The sequence below is a fragment of the Stenella coeruleoalba genome, assembly GCF_951394435.1.
Source record: "Stenella coeruleoalba genome assembly, chromosome: 10".
In the NCBI taxonomy this organism is placed as follows: domain Eukaryota; kingdom Metazoa; phylum Chordata; class Mammalia; order Artiodactyla; family Delphinidae; genus Stenella; species Stenella coeruleoalba.
In genome coordinates, this window is record NC_137156.1 from 71021691 (window position 1) to 71042134 (window position 20444).

The 20444-nt window shown below is 44.2% G+C and overlaps 1 protein-coding gene across 1 annotated transcript in view; it reads left to right on the forward strand.

Moving 5' to 3' along the window:
• The window catches only part of CACNA2D3 (calcium voltage-gated channel auxiliary subunit alpha2delta 3), a 787629-nt gene that overhangs the window by 612781 nt on the left and 154404 nt on the right, over nt 1-20444 (forward strand). The window contains exons 17-23 of the mRNA XM_079935575.1: nt 5443-5526; nt 10017-10088; nt 10345-10406; nt 11768-11835; nt 15871-15916; nt 16076-16173; nt 17669-17762. Coding sequence (XP_079791701.1) covers nt 5443-5526; nt 10017-10088; nt 10345-10406; nt 11768-11835; nt 15871-15916; nt 16076-16173; nt 17669-17762 — 524 coding nt within the window. The remainder of the gene's footprint in view (nt 1-5442; nt 5527-10016; nt 10089-10344; nt 10407-11767; nt 11836-15870; nt 15917-16075; nt 16174-17668; nt 17763-20444) is intronic.

The window sequence follows — 20444 nt, forward strand, 5'->3', positions numbered from 1 at the left end:
TGGGCACACAGCTTGTAGGTGTAGAGACCAGATTTGAACCAGAGTTTCCCTTTGGGGCCCTGGCTTTTCCCTGCTCTCCTTACTGGCCTGGTCAACGGTGATCTGCAATTGGAGGGCGGAAGATGATCCTTCTCAAACAGCTTCTCCATGCTTTCCCAAGGCTCACCTGGGCCTTGCTCAAGGCCTGATAAATAATCGGTGTCCAACAGTATTTTTGGATATGCGTATGGACAAGTGATTGAATGAAAGAGTGAAGGAATGAAGAGCCCAGTGGCCATTAGGTCCTCCTCTTTTGTACATGGAGGAAAGAAGATGTGCCTCCCTTCCTTCTCCTGAAATGGCCACTTCAGCCTCTGAGACAAGAGGAGACTCAGGGCCTCAGAGGAGGTAGTGAAGGTATTCACCAGCTGAGGACCGTGACTGCCTCCCAAGAGAAACATCTGCCCAGACAAAGGCTGGCTCCCAGCCCCTGGCCACACCCCTTCTCCAGATGGCATTGGCTTTGGGCAAGGCCTCTTCCTCTCCAGTTGTGGGCCTCCCACCCCCAACTCCTTCCTTCCTGTTGGCAGCATGGAACAGCACGTACTGTTTATCAATTATTAGCACACATAATATTTGTTTCACAGAGGCTGCATGGATGTGTGTAGCTGACTTCCTTTAGTCCTTCCCAAAGGAACACAGAGAAAGCAAAGGCATTTTTGTTCTGTTCAAACCCACATGAACATGGCCATCACCTTAGCCCATCCCATTCTGCTTCCACAATCAGTCTGTAGGTAACACAAAGGGGCACTCACATCCAGACAATTAAACACTGCCAGAAAGGTTTTGGCACTTACGGCAGACCCCCGATGGTTCCGCTGGCTCCTCAGATAGGTGCCCTTCTTGCCCCATCCTCCTAGGCCACAGGCTGGTTTGTGTGTTCACCACATCTGGCCTTTATTTGAAACTCCACCTCAAAGTATTTCATAGCACAGAATATCTTTCCTTATTAAATTCTCCCCCACATATTTTTTTCATAAAACAGGCACCAAAAACTACAAACCTACCCGTGGCTCTCAAAGTATCTGTTTATAAACCTTTGGAAACCGTTTGCAATTCGTTAATCATATTTTCAAAGGAAGTTACAGTTTATAGATACACTAACAAATGCCATATCCGATGCCTCAGCCCCAGTAACGAGATCCTCACGAAGGGAAAGAGGGAGTGGGGCTGGGGGACCTGGGATTCTTCCCAGGCCAGATCCCAGGGGAGAGGGGCGATCTGGCCTGGGAGTCAGAGATTCGAGGGTTTAGTTCTTTTTCTGTCACTCTCTGACACTGTGGCCACACCTATGTCCTCCCCGGGGGAAAGCAGGTACAGAGGGTAAGCCATGCTCAAACACAGTGGACTATCTTGATTAGCAGTGAGGTATTTTGCAAATCACGTGTTTCTAAATAATCATTAAAGTACCAGAGTTTGTGAATACTTCATTTAAAATGTACTTTAAAAATGGTTCATTTAAAAAGAAAAAGTAAAGATACTAAATATATACAAGTTGGAACTCTGATGAATACTTACACTTGAAACCCAAGCCAGCTTTAAAAAATCTTTAAAAAGGGAAGGTGGGTAATGTGGAGAGAATGTGTTGGTACGTGAAACACCCAAAGGTATAAAAACTTCAGGCACAGCTTGATCCAGGCACACACACCGTGCTTTCAGGACTCTCTTCATGTACTCTCTCTGCCTCCTCTGCACTGGTTTCATTCTCAGGAAGGCTCTCTCCAAGTAGTGGCAGAGATGGCCACGAGGAGCTCAAGTTCACATCCTACTGCCTTAGTGATGCTAATAGATGGAGAGCTAGTTTTTCTGGATAAATCCAGGAAAGCATACCAGACTGAGTCTCATGTGGGTTGGTATGAGTTACATCCCCAATCCTGAACCAATCACTGTGTCCTGGAAAGTTGTGTGTGTCCCTCACATACTCAGGTCACTGGCTTCCTTCTGAACCAGGATGGTCTTGCCTTCGCTAGAACTATATTTACTGAGTGTGGGGTCCAAGGGGATTCCCTGTGGGAAAGCCAAGGTGATTACCCTGGAAAATGTGGGGGTTAGGTGGTGGTGGTCCACAGCCCAGGTGTCTTCTGAGTGGAGGTCTAGTCTCTAGCCATCTAGTAAGTTTTCTTAATGGGAGAAAAGATTAGGTGGATTTAGGGTCATCATGCTGGAGTTTACTCATTGTCCTTGACCTGTTTTATCTATGCAACAGCCTACTGAGTTTTTCTTTTCTTACTCAGAGTAGTCACTCTGGGACACTACTGTTTATATTTTAAAGGAGCTCACTCATTAATAAAGACCCAAATAGAAAGTATTTCATACCTATTTCACTGGTTAAGCAGACATCGTAGAGGGGCATTCCTAAAGTAGAGTTCCAGAAGGGGTATCCCCAGTCCCATCTGTTTCTTTCAATGTAGTTAAATTAGAGACTTACTGGAATATGGTGACTTACAGACCGGTATGCTGGGAAATCTTCCTTCCCCTCACTCTCTAATCTCTGCCAGTTTCTTGAATACCAGTAGTGCAGTGTACTGAATTTCTTGAGTGGTTATTACCAACAATGAAGGAAGATACCTAGGAATGGCCAAAAGTCAAGGAATCTATGTCTGTGGATTCCACTTTTGCCACGTGTCGTCTAAAAGGACTTGGGTTCTTTAGCACAGTTATGAAGTTTTCTCCAGGAGAGTCTTGAGTCCCAACCTGATGTTTACTACACAAGTATCTTACATACCAAGAGGAGGCATATGAGTGTGACGGTCTGGCACCATCATCTTCAGCAAACATCTTCTGCCTCCCTATGGCTTGTGCAGCAGTGACCCAACAAATTATTAAATGGTCTCCATCATGTCGAGGAAATGACATAGTAGCCAGTTGTATACAATGAGCCTGTGTCTTCATCAAGAAGCTTATGGCTTTTTCAGGACTCACATTAGCTACATGCATATTAAGGGTTTATTCCATGCTGTGCCAGGGATGGGCTTGCCATTTTACATATAGTACCTAGTTAATTGTCTCAACCTACCTTGGCTATGGAGGTATTTCTCAATTTTGCCATTGAGAAAAAGGAAGCTTGGAGCAGCTGGGTGCCTTGCTCAGTGTCACATGCCCAGTAAGTGGCAGAACCACTGTGCTCTCCTCTTCTAACAAAGACAGGGGGACACCTTCTCTGAGGATGAAGGGCCTTGGGGGTCTTTTTGAATTTCTTTAGCAGCAGTTAAAATGACTTGAGGCTTAGCCATGAAAATTTGGTCAGGGGCTGTGGGTAGGTAGGGGTGTCCTCCTCCATACTGGCTCTGTGATCTTATTTAACTTGCTATTTAGTTTGATATTTAACTTGCCACAGGCATCATGGGCAATAAATTGACTGTAGATAGGCAGAATTAAGAGTGATAAACCACAAAGAAGTCCTTGGGAAAGAATGAAGCACCGTTTAATTGACTTTACTTATCTCCTTAGGACCTTGTGCTTGCTAGGTGTCCAATAAATGTATGTTGAATAAGTGAATAAAGGAGGATTTTGAAGTGACCAATGGAAGAACTTCCTCCAAAAGACAGTATATACCTAGCACTAGGCTACCCAAGAAACTGTGAAAGTTCTGCCTTTAATGGTCAGAAGCTGGGCCATAGGAACTTCTGGGGTGCCTAGTGGCTCCCAGGAATGTTTTTTACCAATATAGGACTTGGGGGGCATTAGCACAGATAACAGAGGCCCAAGAATGTCCAACTCTAGCTCCTTGGGGGACAAGTGGGCTTCCCAGCATCGTGTGCCCCTCCCCCCTCACACCTCCTCACCTTGAGAAGAGGGTGACAGCCCTGCTGACCTCTTTCCTGTCACACAGGCTCAGCCCCAGCCTGACTCTCTTGAGGACCACAGCTTCTATGCACAGTGAACTTTCCATAACAGGATCCAACTGTGAATCCGCTATCGTTTACAGTGGCTTCTGAGGGAACCACTTCGCTTCCCCTTCATCTGGAGTGGATCTGATGTCATAAAACTGACCGTGACAGTCTGTTAATTGGAAACCTGAGAGAAGGGAGTGGAAGGGCAGTGGACCAAGGTGGTCAGAGCCCACTGCCCCTTCGAGGCAAGGCAGCCTTCCTGGGTGGTGAGGGTGGGTGCTCTCCAAGGATATCTCAGGGTTCCTGAAATGCAGCCCTGAGGGAAGACAAGACGGCAGGAAAACCACTGGGCCCTGTTTGGCCTCACAGTGATGGGAGATCTACCCTGTCTGGCCACTCTCTGGGGGCCGGTTTGGACCTGTTTGGTTCAGTACACCAGCAGTGATTTTCTCTTCCACACCATGTGCCTTCAGCACCTGTCTCCATGGTAGCCGAGCAGTGTCCAAAATGGTAACCTGTGTTTTGCGGTTCTTAAAACACCTAGAGTGATGCTGCGTCTCACTTAGAATCCTACGAATTAAGTCAGAAGATGACTAATTTAGAAATAAAAGGAAAAGAGAAAAAACCTATACATACACATGTATTTTTTCCAATATGCCGTCAGCCGTATCCTATGAACTGGCAAAGGGGTTGCTTATCCTGAGCCTGCAGCAGAGGGCAGACTTTCCTACATTATAAACACAGCATTAAAGGCCCTAGATACAGGAACATCCAGACGCAGGACTGTCCAGTTGATAAAATGTAGGCTTGCCAGGTGACTAACACCAGTGATTTAGGGGGAAAAAACTAAAACCACTTTCTCTGTTATTAATGCACTCATCAGCTTTTCCAGAGAAATGCCCTAATGGCCATTAAATCTGGTAGCGATTCCCAATACCCACATGTACTCCAGGTAAAGTAGCTGTGCTTAGCTCAGCACTGCTGTGGCCAGTGTGATAGCAAGTAGAAGATTCTGTGTGTCTGCGAAATGTTACCAGGATGTTGAGCCCAAATGTGGAGATCAGTACTTTTGTTTCCATGGAGTATGAGGTAGGTATGAGGCAGGAGGTAGGGATGGGAGAAGTATTAAACACAGAGGGATATAACTAGATTTTTTGTAAACTATGTAAGATGCCCTTTCCTGTGTCTTGAAGGGGTGGGCTTTAAAAGTGTTGGAGTCGAGGAGGAAGGTTGCATTCCACACATAGGATGTCCAAGGAGGGGAAAGGCTTGGCTCTGCATCTGGCATGTTTAGAGGTGAGGAGTCCGCTAGGTAAGTTCATAGGGAGAAAAGAATTGGCTTGTATACTCCCCCTAGCTGGGAGCAAATGTTTACAGGTGACTGGGCTTGGTTTTCCTGCCACAGAAACCCCAGGACCGCCCCCGCTGCTGGGCTTCTCACTAGGACCCTCCACTCACAGTCCTCAGGCATGAACCAGGACTTCGGATGATGAAGGTTGCCCTGGCCAGTGAGCTCACGGAAATGTTTTCTTTGTTTGTCATTGTTTTCTTTCTCTTCCCCTCCTGCCAGTATGAAGAAGGGAAAAAGCGGAGGAAACCTAACTACAGTAGTGTTGACCTTTCGGAGGTGGAGTGGGAGGACCGCGATGATGTGGTAAGTGATATGTTTTCAAGCCTGGTGAGAAGGGAGCTCCATTGTACCCTCCTCTGTACCTGGAGGCTGCCTGGGAGCCAGCCGAGAGTCCCACCAGAGGGACACCTGGCCACCAGAGGGTTGCGGAGACCACGGGCCCTTGTACCCGTTTGGAGTTTTGTAATGCTCCCACCCGTAGGTCCACTTGCAAATGGGCCAGCCACCCTGGCTTCTTTGTGCAGTCTGCTAAAACCATCCCTTTCTAGGCTCTAGTCTCTTCTGCACCCGATTAATCCAGACTCCTCCTCAGCGCCATTAATGGGATCTGTCTCCCTCAGGGGAGCTTGGCCAGAGCCTCGCCGGGCAGCTGCACAGTCAGGGCCAGAACTCACCTGTCAGGGTTTCAGCCCAGGGCTTGGCAGAGCCGCTCTCCTCCTGCTTGGTTGGCCACCCTGTTTCCAGGGCTGCCCCAGCCTTTCCCCTTTCCAGGCCACACTGCAGTAACACGTGCTTGTTTCCTACACAGATTCAGCCTGTGGGACTGTATCAAAGGCTTTCCTTATGCCCACGACTAGGCCCCGTCAGTCTTCTTGTCCCTTCCTCAATAAATCAGATTTGTTAGACATGCCACCTTTTGTGAATGCAGGCAGACTGTCCTTAATTAAATCCTAACTTCCCAGGTGTTCCTATCTGGACACTTGCTCTTCCCTTTCTTTATGGATTCTTCGTGCCCAGGCTATGTTTCTCTGCCTGCATCTCCCTGATTTGTCTGGAGTCCTTTCTTGAGCTTCATCATTGAGTCAGCAGTGTTTCTATCCCTCCCTCTGTCTTGCTTTCCAAAGGGATGTTGAGGGGAACCATTTGAAACCTGCAGGCTAGGTTCTTGTGCTTTCAGAAATATGTCTGGCATCACAGTCCTCTTGCTGCTTGCTTTTCCTCTCTTCACATCCTCTGCAACCTGGATGTCTCAGCTAGCATAAATCTCTGAGTTTTTTCCTTGCCTATAAAATGCAAGAGTCATATCTGTTTTAGAAATTTAACCTATTTCCTTCTTCATCTGGACTCAGTCTTTTTTAAACCCCATTCAGATAGAGTAACTTTGCTGTTTGATAAAAAGTTACTTCCTCATCCATTCTCTTTTCGTAGGTGCCGGTGACCTGACGTTGTGTCAGCTCAGTGACCTGGTAGAGTTTTATATCTTCTTGATCTTTAAACATGGTCATCAGGATTCACGTCTGGGTCTTTTAATTGTACTACACCTAATGTACATGTCCTACCCTTTCAACCTGCTTCTACCAAGAAGCAAGCTAGCACAGTCCTGAGGAACGCAGTTCAGGTATTAGCCTGCCTGGGTTCAGACCCCACCTCTGCTATTTGCTGGCTGTTGGTCTCAGGCAAGCAATTATCTTCTCTACATCTCAATTTTGGTTTATGTCCTTTTTTTTTTCTCAGTAAAATGAGTATGATGGCAATAGTACCTACCTCACAGAGCTGTTGTGAATACTAAGTGTGTTACTGTAGTGAAAAGTGTCACCATCAACATCGTTGCATGGACACAGTGAGCACTCTGAGTGGTAACTGTTATTGGTATTATTCTCAGCATCATCAACCCTCATTCTCATTAATGAATGTCAGTTGCTAAACTGTATCATGAAACTTTAAAGGGTGCATTCCATTGTTTTCCTTTCTCTTTCCTCTTTACTTTATCAGCTGCTTTATTTTGACTTCACAGGATCCTTTTGTTTTCTTTCCCAGAAGGTTTGAACCCTGTCATCAACATGCTTCCCCATCCTTTCATCTTTTACATTTTAATTGACATGGGAGGCAAGCTTGATGCTCATTCATACTTGGGAGTCCCTGCATCCAGGAAGCAGGCCCTCTGCTAGTTAACACTAGGCTGGCGCTCGCACTTCTCCTTTGCAGGTTACTTGAAGAGATTTATTACTTGGCTCATCTGTACCCCAGGTGTCTAGTCATTATCACCTGTGCCCAAGTTAATTTTCCATGAGCTGATATCTCCTTTTACTAACAACAATTTGACAAATGCTTTCTGTTTCCTTGCTCTTTTCTTCCTTTGTCATCGGATTCCCAGCCTGTGCCACGTTCTTTACCTTCATCTGATTCCCAGGACTGAGTTCTGAGTGTCTACCTTCAGAGTTCCCACACCTCCAGAAAGTTCATTGCTCTTATTCTTCAGTTGGCCTTTGGTTGTCTCTTTTGTTTGGGTCTCTTGTCTCCTTGGAAATAAGGTACATTTCAGATGTGAATTCCTTCACTACCAACGTGCTTGATTGGGAAAACCCAAGTCACCATTTCTCTCCTAGGAATTTGCACTCGCTTGATTAGAGAATTCTGGAACCTATACAAAGCATCTCTGTGAAGGCTACACAAGATCCCACATGCCCATGTGTCCACCAGTGAGGTTTGCATGTAAGTAGCAGAGGGCAGACTTTAGGTCAAGATCTGCAAAAGACCAGACAAGCAGAGCCCACTGAGGAAGAAGCAGCATGAGTCTGCCCAGCTGCAGAGAAGTTCTTGGAAGAAGCATCCTACTCCTCTTGGCAGCTAGAATCTTGTTGAATTTAATGACCACATTTATAACACAGACCCTGTGTACTTCCAAAAAAGATATGAGGTCATATCTGTGTCAAACAAACTGGAGTTTGAAACCTAATATTTTGAGCTATTGAAAGGGGTCTGACATTAAAGAAAAGGGAAGAGGAGGATGATGATGCTGGTGAGGATGATGATACAGGACAGGTAACATCTGTTGAATGCTCAGGGAATACCAGGCACTCTTCTGCATATTAGCTCATCTAGTTCCCACTACAACTTTATGAGACAGTCTGTGCTGTCATTAGTTCCATTTTGCAGGAAGAGAATCTGAGGCACAGAGAGGGTAAGTGATTTGGTCAAGATCATAAACCTCTGGCCCCAGAGTCCATTTCTGAACTCCAGGGCTATCCTGCCTCAATGTTCAATAAGTGTAATCTATTTCCATTATAACTGAAGAAAAGGGAAAGACTAGACTAATCATCTAAGCATCTGCCTCCAGAAAGCATTAGTGACCCTGGCCTCGGACCCTCCCAGGTCCTGATGCTGATTGTTCTGTGCTACTGGGAGTTGGGGGTGGGGTGGCACTGAGGCATGGAGAAGCTTACCTAATCTCTGACTTGCCTGGGGAATGTGAGAGGGGAAGGTCCCAAATGGCTTTAGGCAGGCACCAGAAAGAGGAAAAATGAAAACCATGTCAAAGATAAATCGAGCCGTTCTTAAGAGTTAGAAAGTAGACTTAATTAGGACCAGCTCTCCCCATCCAAAACCACAAAAGTTAAAATGGGAAAATATTTCCAGAAATGCCCATTATGTGTTGTTAAAAAATATCTAGAGTAAAATATATGTTTTATTTTATACATGCCTCCAGCTAAAAATTATGCTCTTACTCTCTCTCACAGAAGATGAGAATATGAACCCAAATCTAGACAGCCCCACATCAAATTTAGGTTGCTTGCAAGCACTGTAGTTCTCTATCAGCCAGATCTTATTCAAGCTCCTCAAAGGAGAAAAAGAGGGGAAAAAATTAAAAAATAAAAATAAGAAAATAAAAACAAGCCGTGGGGCTGGGAAAGAGCCTTTCCTGACAGGCTGTGGCATGTCAGCATTTGCTCCTATTTCATTAAATGGCTTTCCCGTCGTCTCCTATTGGTGCCCATGACGGCACATCTTTCATCACTGTGTCTGCTGTCCTTCTCTGAACTCACGGAAGGGCCACAAGTAATTAGCAGAGATCAGCCAGGGGTGGGGGAAGGGAGGGAGGCTCACCGTTCCCAGATGGGACCTCCAAAAATCAGATACAGGGTTGCCCTGTTCACTGCCCATCGGCCTCAGCCAGGCCTTTCATTGGCCCAGATTTCTCAGAGTGTTTGAAGATGATTCATGCTGTGAAAAACTTAATCCCTGTCTTCCAAATGGTTGGCTTTTTAAAAAAACAAAACAAAACAAAAAAACTACTGTGTAGGAAAATGTCTTTAACTTGATTATGTTTTGAAAAATGATTTCTACATGACAGACCAATACCCTTTTTGAAAAAGCAACTCGTCCCCCTTCTTTTTTTTTTTCCCCCTTGCTGCTTGAGTGTTTTAGCATTTGCTGGGGGTCCGTTCTCTGACTCTCAGGATTTGTCAACATTGCAGAGGCTTTTTTGGTCATTGTTGCCCAGAGGTTTACACGAGCACCCCAAATTGAAGTTGATGGTCATTTATTTATTGTTGTTAACCTCTCTCCCCCTGTACAAGAGCAGTTGGGTGTTTATTCTTCTGAAGCCTCATTTCAGAGGGCTGAGTGTAGTATGCAGACTTACTGCAAAAGTACCCCAAGAGTCAATGGGGAAACAGCCCAGCTCTCTCATACTCAAGCCACCAAATGTGCTCCCAAGCTGGAGGGTGGAAGGTGTCCAAGACAGTATGGTAACCCTGGGAAGAACTAACTCCGATTTTCTTCTATTGTTTCAGTTAAGAAATGCCATGGTGAATAGAAAGACCGGGAAGTTTTCCATGGAGGTGAAGAAGACAGTGGACAAAGGGGTACATTTTTCTCAAACATTCTTGCCGCTTAATTTAAAACAAACCACTGTGAAAAATTAGCTTTGAAAGTTCTATCTGGAGTAAATATCTTTCGCTGAGATCATTTTTCTCTTGTCTTTACTTATCTCAAACAAGATTCATGTAGTACTGTTAACCTGATCATAGTGTGTCCATTTATTTTTATTTATTTCTGAAAACTTCACCTAGCAGACTAACCATGTTTTCTTTTCTCTACGACTTTTTTTTTTCAATCTAGAAACGGGTTTTGGTGATGACAAATGACTACTATTATACAGACATCAAGGGTACTCCTTTCAGGTAGAGCTGACCATAATACGTGGACATTCCATCAGACCCATCAGTTGTGTTTGTACAAAACCTGCTGACGCTTTCAGAGCTCATCATCTGAAGATAACCAAACACCCTGCCGAAAGGCCGGAAAGAGTGAGGAAGGGGCTTTTCCCAGGCTGCTTTTGCTTTTGTTTTCCAGAAGGGGGAAGATGGTTCAGGCTCACCTAGGAGAACTCACTCAATTTGTCATGGCTTTGCATCTCATTATCAAGCAAATAAGCTTCTGGGGTTCTAACTAAGGGCAGATAGATAAATTCAGAGGGTTACCAGGGTCCTTAACCATCTAACTTGCTGCCTTTTATTTCCATGATCCTTCACACTTGGAGGTAGCATATTCATCCCTACATGTTGTGCTTCCGTTTTAATTTCTCTGAACTGTTCTGTGCTTGTCTGCCTTTGAATCCTGTTATTTCTCTTTGTAACAATCCTGAAAAATGCATTTGCCCCCTTGCCTGCTTTCAGAAGTGTATGTGGCATTCTAAAGTTTCCTGCTATTAACTTAGTGTGATAACACTTTTTGTAAAAAGTTATTTTGGTAGGGCTTCTTTGTGTTCCTGAACTGGTGCCTTGCAGAGCTAAAGAGAGAAAGAATTTACTAACTTAGATTAATCTTTAAAAAAAAAAATGTGGCGTTGTTGTTGTATACGGCCAGGGATCATGGGTGGATTCCATTTGGAGCCAGAGCAGTTGATGGAACACATGACTGCTAAGTGGGTTTACCAAATGAAGAGACTGTGTTATCAAAACATACTCTCTGACTTTAGGCAATGAAGGAAGGAGCTTAAATCAAGACTTTGAGAGTGTGAGAGTGTGAAAAATCTATCAGGCAAGGGAGAAGGTTGGGCAGAGAAGCCCACGATACAGTCATGTGGCTACGTTCAAGTGGCAGTAGAAGTGTTCATTTTTGCCATTGAGAAGGGGTTAATTTTCCCTCGTCCCAAACTCTACAGTCTGCAAAGAGCCGTGTGTGGCTGAATGTAGGGCAGGGGTGCATAAGGTGGTAGTGAAGAGCAGGACACGTAGCACTTGCAAGAGCATCCAAAAGAAGGGCTTGCTAGAAGGGCTTGTAGGAGCTGCCACACCTCTTTAAACACACGCAGGAGCCACCCATTGCTGTTGCCCTTCCAATCAGAAATTACACTGAAGCGGCTGATTGAATCTAAGAAACACCAACACCAACTATAATCAGTGGGGTTTTGAAAGTAAACTTGAAAAACATTGTTTACAGAACATGAAATGGAAATGTGAAAACGGAAAATAAAGTTCACCTGCAAGTCTGTTCCAGTCAGTGTCATGGATTTCAAGGTCTGCTTTGTTTCTCTGCACAGTTTAGGTGTGGCGCTCTCTAGAGGCCATGGGAAATATTTCTTCCGAGGGAATGTAACCATTGAAGAAGGTAAGATGCTGCCTTCATCCATCTTATGCTTTTGTGTGGGAAGAAAGCCCTGAAGCCAGCTGTTGGGTTAGCTGAAGAATTTGCTCATCTATCCAACCCTTATTCCAATCCCTGGACATGTGACTCAACCATTTACCCACCTGCTGTTACCTTGCTCTCCGAGACTGATTCAGAATGGTGGGACTCCCAACTAGTGATGGCCTTCCGTGATTTCATTTATGTTCTGCTTTCATCCACAAAGCTGTTGAGGCAACTCATAAGAATCATCCATCCACCAACTGTATTCTTCTCATACATAAAAATTAGTACCAAGAAAAATACGAATTAGTATAAAAACTCAAGCCCAGGAAAAGAAAAAGAAAAGAAAGCTGTGCGAGCCTTAAGTCTTCTACATAGTTGAGCCACAAATTTCACTTGTGTTTCAAGGCAGCTTGGGTCCAAGGGAAATGTGATCATTCAAATGATTTAGTAAGTCAGCAACCCGCACCCCCTGCAGTGGAAGCGTGGAGTCTTAACCACTGGACTGCCAGGGACGTCCCTCTTCTTGTCTTCGTAAAGCACCAGTGCACTGGAAACTCCCAGTAAATGGTAGCTGTTGTTACAGCCCTTTAAACTTGAAAACTGCTCTCACCCCCATACTGTCCTTTTCATCTCCCAACAAGCTAGTAGCTCAGAGAAGTTATCTTTCCCAGTATCACCAGCTCACAGGGAGGAGTGGGTCTGGCCTCTGAAAGGCTTCACTCCCAGAGTGGCCTTGAGTAAGTCACTTGCCCAACCTAGGTGTTCTGTTTTGCATCTTGACAGAGAAGGAGTTGGACCAGACCAGTGCTCTTTGTGGGTATCCTCAGGGAGTGTGGCCAAGAGTGGGAAGGTCAGTTACAAGCTGGGTTTTAATGGGTTAAAGCTGGTTACAAATGAGTTTGGTGAACTTCCAGAAGCTAGACCACCTTGTGGCTCACTCCGATGATGCAGTGGAGAATGAAGAAGGAGATTGGAAGTCCCTGAGATGCCAGGTTTCATAGATGGCCTTCTGGTCTACTCCTGAGTGTCCCTGCATTGTTTCATGGGTTTTGGGTTTTGTCTCCCAACTGATTGTGAGATCTTAAGGAACAGGAAGGAGAGTGAAGAGATCATCTTGACCAGGGCAGAACCCAGAGTATGCCCACTGCAGAGATATTCAATCATGTGCTCCCTCTTCCTAGAGACAGGCAAGGAAAAACAGGCAACTTTGTGATTTGGGCAAGATACTCAACAGGATGTATTCTCAGGGATCTTTTTTTTTTTTTTTAACTTCTTTAATTTTCTGGCTCCATGAGCCACGTGTGGCTCTGTGGATGTCACTGCTCGTGAAGACAGAAAATTCACATCTAAGCCATCTGAGGTCAAGATGAGGAAATAGCTCCTGATCAGAACAGTAAAAGGAGAGATTGTTAATGGATTATTTGCCTCTCTTGTGTTCATTCCCTTAGTCAATGGACCTGACCCTCCATCTTCCCTCTCTCTCTCTCTCTCTCTCTCTCTCTCTCTCTCTCTCTCTCACACACACACACACACACACACACACACACACACAGTTGTTTTGCATTGTTTTTTGGATCACTTCTTCATTTCTTTAGTCACTATCATCTTCTGTTAGGCTAAGAGCTCACACAGAGAGAATTTTAGAGCCAACTGCAACCATCCTGCAAGAAATTAGTTTGAATCCTAGGCAAGGGGAAGAGTGTCTGGTTATCCACACAAATGAGGTCAGATCTTCCTCTCTCTGTTGGTCCTCTGTAAATAAGAGGGCTTCCAATCCTGCCAGCTTTGCTGAGTTACAGAGCCTGAGAAAACTGCTTGCCCTGGGCTAACTAGTAGAGGGGCTTGTCATCCATAAAGGCCACGGCTTGATTACCATTCTGCTCTGTTCTTAAAGAGGGCAGGAGTTTCTTGGGGATGGCGACCGCTTCTGAAGGTTGTCCCGTAAAGAATGATCTCCCATAGAATGTAGGAATTTTCAACCTGCCTTGACAATGGCAGGTATTACCAAGGTGGCGAACAGGCTGATTTTGCTCACAATGTAAGGAGTTGCTACTGAGGTTAAAGGTATGGGCTGTAGTTCTACCTGCTGAAGTCGTTTCTCTTCTGAATCTCCTTGACACTTTATCTTTATGTATATGTAGTACACAGTACTTGTTCAATAAATTAGAGCTTATGTCATTATTGTCAGCATTATCAATCAAACAGTAGGTGTGATTTTGTCAGGAGGATCAAAATCAGAGGTGAGAGGGTTAGAGAACAATCATATTTCCTTGGTGGCCTAGGAACTCAGAGAGGAAGCAATCAAAAAGATCTTCCCTTCAGGGTCTCATTGATAGGTCCTATGAAGTATAGGCAGAGAGGACTTTGCAGATGAAGGTTGATGAGAACAGAAACTAGAAATATATTATATGTAGAATTGATATCATTAACCCAGTATTCCAGGAAGGTGAGATCCTAGCTCAGGGCCTCTGCAGCTGTGGTTTCTTCTGCTGCGAGCACCTCAGTTACTACGTGGTTCTCTCCTCACCTCCTCCAGGTCTTTGCTTAAAGTCACTGTCTCAGTGAAGCATCTGACTCCCACTGTTAACAGTGAAACTCTTTCCCTCATCCCCCCCCATCTCTTAGTACCCCATCTCCTTGCTTCATTCTCTCTCTTAACTTCATAGCCCTCACTACTGATAGGCTATGTATTTTAACTTTATTTACTTATCTCTTTTCTGATGCTAGAAAGTAAATACCATGAGAGCAGCAGTGATTTTTGTATTGGTCACTGCTATGTTCTCAGGACCTAGAATAGTACCTGGCACATAGTGGATGCTCAGTAAATATATGGAAGGAAGAACGGGAGGGAGGGAGGGAGGAGTGGAGGGAAGAAGAAAGGGAAGAAAGGATGGATGGATGCATAGATTGTCCTAGGGACTAATCACTATTCCGTTCAACCCTCTCATGCAGTCTGTGAGTTAGGCACTATTACCCACATCTTCTGACTATAAGTCAAAGAGTTGAAGCGACATTCCCAACATCATTCAACCAGAAGGTGTTGGAGCCAGGATATGGCCACTTGGGTCATATAGTATGATATTCTATATAATTCATTGCCTACTTCCTATAAAATCAAACAGGAGTGTGTGATGATAGTTCTAGTGTTTTGCTATTTATTTTGTACATTTGTATTTGAGGAGGAAACTGGAATCCTGAGTGCAGTAAGATACTGTTGGTCACTTGGGAAACTGACATTCTCAAAAATTGGAGTTCCTGAGGTTGTCACTCAGAAGTGTTTGTCTGCTCATGACCCATCAAAATGAAGTCACATAAAGACACAAGGAAAAAGAGTGATTTCACAGAGTTAGGGTGTCTCGGGTATTTTATATATAAAAACTCCCCAATTCCCTGCAGGCCTCAGTTCTTCTAGCTACCTCTCCAGACTGATGATTCATTTTAACTTAGCATCCTGTATCAACTAGCAATTTTTGCTGGTCAAAAACAGTTGAGTATTGGCAATCTCATATCATTCAACCTATAATTTCACCCTCACAACCACCTGTCAGTTAGGGACTATTATTATTACTGTTTTGCACGTGAAGAAAGAGTAAATCAACCTGCTAACATCACACAGCAGTTTAGTGGCCCACCCAATTTCCCAACTCAGGCTGTACTGTACGGGCCTCCAAAGTTGGTGTCTCCACCATCTTGCTAAGCTTCTCTCCCAGGACTCACTGGTGCATCATTTATCTTCAGGGAGTTAAGGCTTTCCTGGGAGACTGCCAGGGAAAGTTGCAGTGGTGGCTGAGTGAGGTGGACGTGGGGGGAAGGTTCTGCCTGGGAACAGAACTTGTTTCCTATGTGCAAAGTCCCTTTTCTCAGGCAGATATCTTTGGTGTTGATGTCTACCCTTAACCCTCACCCCCCATGGCCTTGCCCTAGAACATTTGAAGCACAGGAGAGCATGAGGGGGGTGGTCAGTGCCCCACACAGATGGTACTTACTCATGATGCCCTTCTCCTTGACCTCCAGGCCTGCATGACTTAGAACACCCTGATGTGTCCTTGGCAGACGAATGGTAAGAATGGAATGATTCTTCCTTGGCATTGGTGTTTATTATCCTCTTTGATTTCAAGTTGTCTGTATTCCCTTGCCCAGTTCTCCTGGTTCAAAAGCAAAGGAAAGTGATGCCATAAATATGTACATGTTCTTGTTTTGGGCCATGTCACATTCCTAGGTCCTACTGCAACACTGACCTACACCCAGAGCACCGTCATCTATCTCAACTAGAAGCTATTAAGCTCTACCTCAAAGGCAAAGAACCTCTGCTCCAATGTGAGTGTGCTTCCAAATGCATGTGTGTGTGCCTATGGTGGTTGGACGGTGGGTGTGTGTGTGTGTGTGTGCGTGAACTCAAGACCATATTTCCCCTCAGTTTTCATGGGAAGCTTTGCTTTGGCCGAGATGATCAGTCACATTAAATCCAGCCAAATATCTGCTTCCTGTAGGAACAGGAAAAGGAATGTGGGTTACCAAGAGTCATGCAGAATCCCCAATCCCAGTTTAACCCTTCACATTGGATTTTTCCCCTTACCAAACCATTTAGTCAAGCGCCTGAGTAACATGAAAATGTTTCAACTGGGAGGGGACTGTCAATATCTGCTTTTTTATTTTACAAAGAGAAGCAAGGGCTGGAAATAGGATTTGTCTCATCCAAGGCCATAATCTAGGCCTCCTGGTTCTGTCCGGTGTGGGATTGCCACTGTGACATGTTGCTTTTTGCAACATGTATATTCTGCTGCCCCTCTGCTGCTGTATATTCTGCTGCCCCTCCTCCTACAGAGTGCCCTCTGAGGGAGCTCAGTGAGTCAGAAATGGCCAGTAGCTGGTGACGGGGGCAGGGAAAGGGGGGCAGAGAGAGAGCAGCAGCAGGCCTGATGCTCACCAAGTGCAAGAACAGTCCCTGAACAAGGATAAATTAGTTCCAGTAGCTAATATTTGGATGTATATCCATATATAGTATGTGCCATTATTTTCATTACTTTGTATATTAAGATTTATATATATATATATAATTATATATTATTCATTTTAAATTTATATATTATCTCAATTTATTCATTGTCTTTTTGATGGTGAGTTATTTCCAGTTTTTGCTTTTATAACAAAACTGCACTGTCTTCTTGGCCACCAGCTAAGGTGATGACTGGCCTGCTAGGTGATAAAGCTGTAGGGCTCTGGGATGCCTCTGCTAGATTCATGATATCCTCCTGATTCCTTGGCCTCTTCCACAGAGCTCTATCAAGAATTCGTTTGGATAAGGACAGATGTCCTACTTTAAAATGAAAAAAAAAAATCTTAGATGGAAGGAATGACAAAATAAGAGTCCCAGACGTTCTTAAGCTATCACACCCCTTTCCCTTACAACCAAGATCAGGGCCCTGAAGAATTGCAAATTTTGATAGAGGACAGAAATGGGGATGAAAAGAGCAAACTGAGGAGTGCTGCCTTCTGATCTCCGAATCCCAGAGCTGGCGTGCTGGTCTATGGCATGAACTAATAGATGGGGAGGGAAAGTAGAAAACTGAAGCGTGAGACACCCACGACTCTCAATTTACTATCATCTCATCCAAATGCTTTGGGGGCCCTTGTGTTGTGGCATATCAGGTGTCAACTGTTTCATATTTTCAGCTGGTGGGAGGTTAACGCAGGAACACACCATAGGAGAAAGTAGCCTGTAAATACTGTAAAATGAGCCCAGTGTGCACTTCTCATGCTACAATTTGGGGTCTAGCCAAAGCCATCTTCTCAAGTCTATCCCTCCCAACAGGTGATAAAGAATTGATACAAGAAGTCCTTTTTGATGCTGTGGTGAGTGCTCCCATTGAAGCCTATTGGACCAGCCTTGCCCTCAACAAATCTGAGTAAGTGGTTGCACGTGTCCCCCTTTCATGGCCATTTCCCCACAAGCCGTCCGAAATATGGTTATGGTTTAAAGAACTAAACTGTTTTAGGAGGCTGGTGTTAAAGTTCTTTAATTTTCCCCAAAGCTCCAAACCACAAGAGCTAGAGCAGATTAGCGGCTCTGGCTTGGATGGCAAGCTCCTGGGTTTGACATATAATTTGTTTGAGTTTTAACATTACATGAAATTTGGTATGCTGAGGTAGGGTGACACTTCCGAGAGAGAGGGAGGCGGAAGGAGCATTTTGCTTCCTGCCCTGCCATGGCTCCCTCACCTTCACTGTCTAGAGGGAACTTGGGATCTGGGCCAGGCTAGGTTGTGAGGAGGACAGGGAAGTGAGAGCTCTATTTCATTAGGGTGTCAGATATAACCCTGCAGTTTTATTTCTGAAGTGGAGGATGTAGGGGGAGGAGGGCAGGCAATGGTAGTTGTTGTCAAAGACGAGGGTGAGAACTGCTTCAGCAGCTTATTTTTAATATTAATACTAGTATTTTACTATTTTAAGTAGGCTGTTAACAATTAAAAATAAGAGAGACAATTATTCCTTTTTCCTTATACCTTCATGTCATACATTATTCAGTTCTCTCTCCTTTTTTATTCTTTATTAGCTCCTTTCCTTTTTTTATCTTGTTTTGTATATTTTCCTATATCAGGTCTATTATTCATTCTGTTCTCATTTTCATTCACTCATTCATCAAATATTGACTGCACGTCTGTTATGTTCCAGGCACTGGGCTAGGTATTGGTGAAATCGAGGTAACTCAATCAAACACAGTCCTCACCATCATGGTACCTGTGATATATAGTGTGCTATATGATTAAGAATTGTGATAACTATGAAGGAAAATTAGACATGTAGGCAGTAACAAGACTTAGAGTGGAGATAGAAGACAGGAAAGGCTTTTCTGAGCAGGAACTAGTTCAAGGGTTCCCTGGGAGCATTCCAGGGAATTGGAACAGTATGTGCAAAGGCCCTGAGGTGAGACAGTATTTGACATGGTTGAGGAATTTAAAGAAGGCCAACAGAACTGATATGTAGAGCATAGGCTGGAAGATGTTAGGAGACAAGGGTACAGTAGGGCCTGGTGGTTCAGGACCTTGGGAATCAGATTAAGGATTTTGGATTTTATACTCAGAATATTGGAAAATCATTGAAGAATTTTAAGAACGACATTTTAAGATTTTAAGAAGGAGATGATCGGATTTGCATTTTTAAAAAAGACCCTTCTACTGCTATGTGGATAATAGAATGTAATGGGGGTAAGAAAAATAGTAAAGGCTCCTACAGCAGTTCAAGGGATTTGCCACTTGGACCAAGGCAGTGGCAGTGGGCACAGAGACAAGGGATTTACTTGTGGCATGCTTTGGAAGTAAGACCCCCAGGACTTGGTGGTGGGTTCACGCTGTGAGGGTAGGGAGGCTGAGCTGTCAAGGATCATTCTCAGGTTAATGACATCAATATCTGGGTAGATAGTGGTGCCATTTCCTAGGACAGGAGACAGTGAAGGAAGAGCGGGTTTGGGACTGGACATGGCCAGAATTCTTTTCTAGACATTTTGTAGTTAAAATGACTCCTAAGCATAGATGTAAGGTAGGTAGTTTAATACATGAGTCTGGACTCCCAAAGATATAACCACTCTCATTATATTTGGGGGTATCCTTGGACTGCTTACCTGCATGGATCTTATTCCCTGGGAGGTTTGGAAAGAGTCAAAGCCTTTCCTGTGATTGCATTCTCTAGTGGAAATGTTTCTTTTAGGTTCTCATGAAACTCAAAATCCTGTGGAAAGATTGCTGATTCACCCCTAACAGATGCTAAAGATTTCCAAAATGGTAGCTTGCATTGTAGTCCACATCTGTAACTGATTGGGCAGCCCGACTTTACAATTTGCTGTAGGCTACGAGCAGAAACAAATGCATAATGTTTGTTTTTATTCATCCCTTAAATACTTAAAGGTAGTATTGACCACTTTGACAACCATCAGAGATCAAGTAACTAAATTATCTTATACTGAAGATGACTTGGATAAAGCTTGGAATCAAATTGCTACTAGCATCTAGGGTGGGAAGCAAACTCAGGAATCAGTATTCTCTTCATATTTTTTTGTAGAATAAAATTATGTATTTGTGGAGAAAGACCATTTGCTCTTTTTCTGAAGAAGTATCCACTGAGAAAACCCTGAAGAACATGTTCAAACATATAAAATTTGCCTTGAATGTTGAAAAAAAAATCTTTGCTGAATTTTCAAATGAGTCTTCTTTGCTAAGGCTGTCCTTAGAGTTCCTATGTGTGGCGTCCTGTAGGGCTATTTACAGAAGTCATTTCTTTACTCATCCCTCTGGGGTTGGTGGTGAGGATAAGGCCTATTCTTTAGTAGAAGTTACCAGTTGGTGCCCCCAAAATGGTGTAGAATTCAAGTCCTAAACATTTCCAGGCTGTGGGATACTACAGACTTGAGTCAGTGACTCAGTTGCTTCTTTTCGCTAATGGCAGATTCCACTAATGGTCTCAGAACCAAGAATAGGCTTGGTAGCATCAGATGAAACAGCTAGCTCTAAGGCTTTTCTTCCTCTCCTCAAAGTTGGCCTGCTCTTTCTGAACTTGCACCCAGAACCTTGAGATAAAGGTGTGTTTATTTAGCA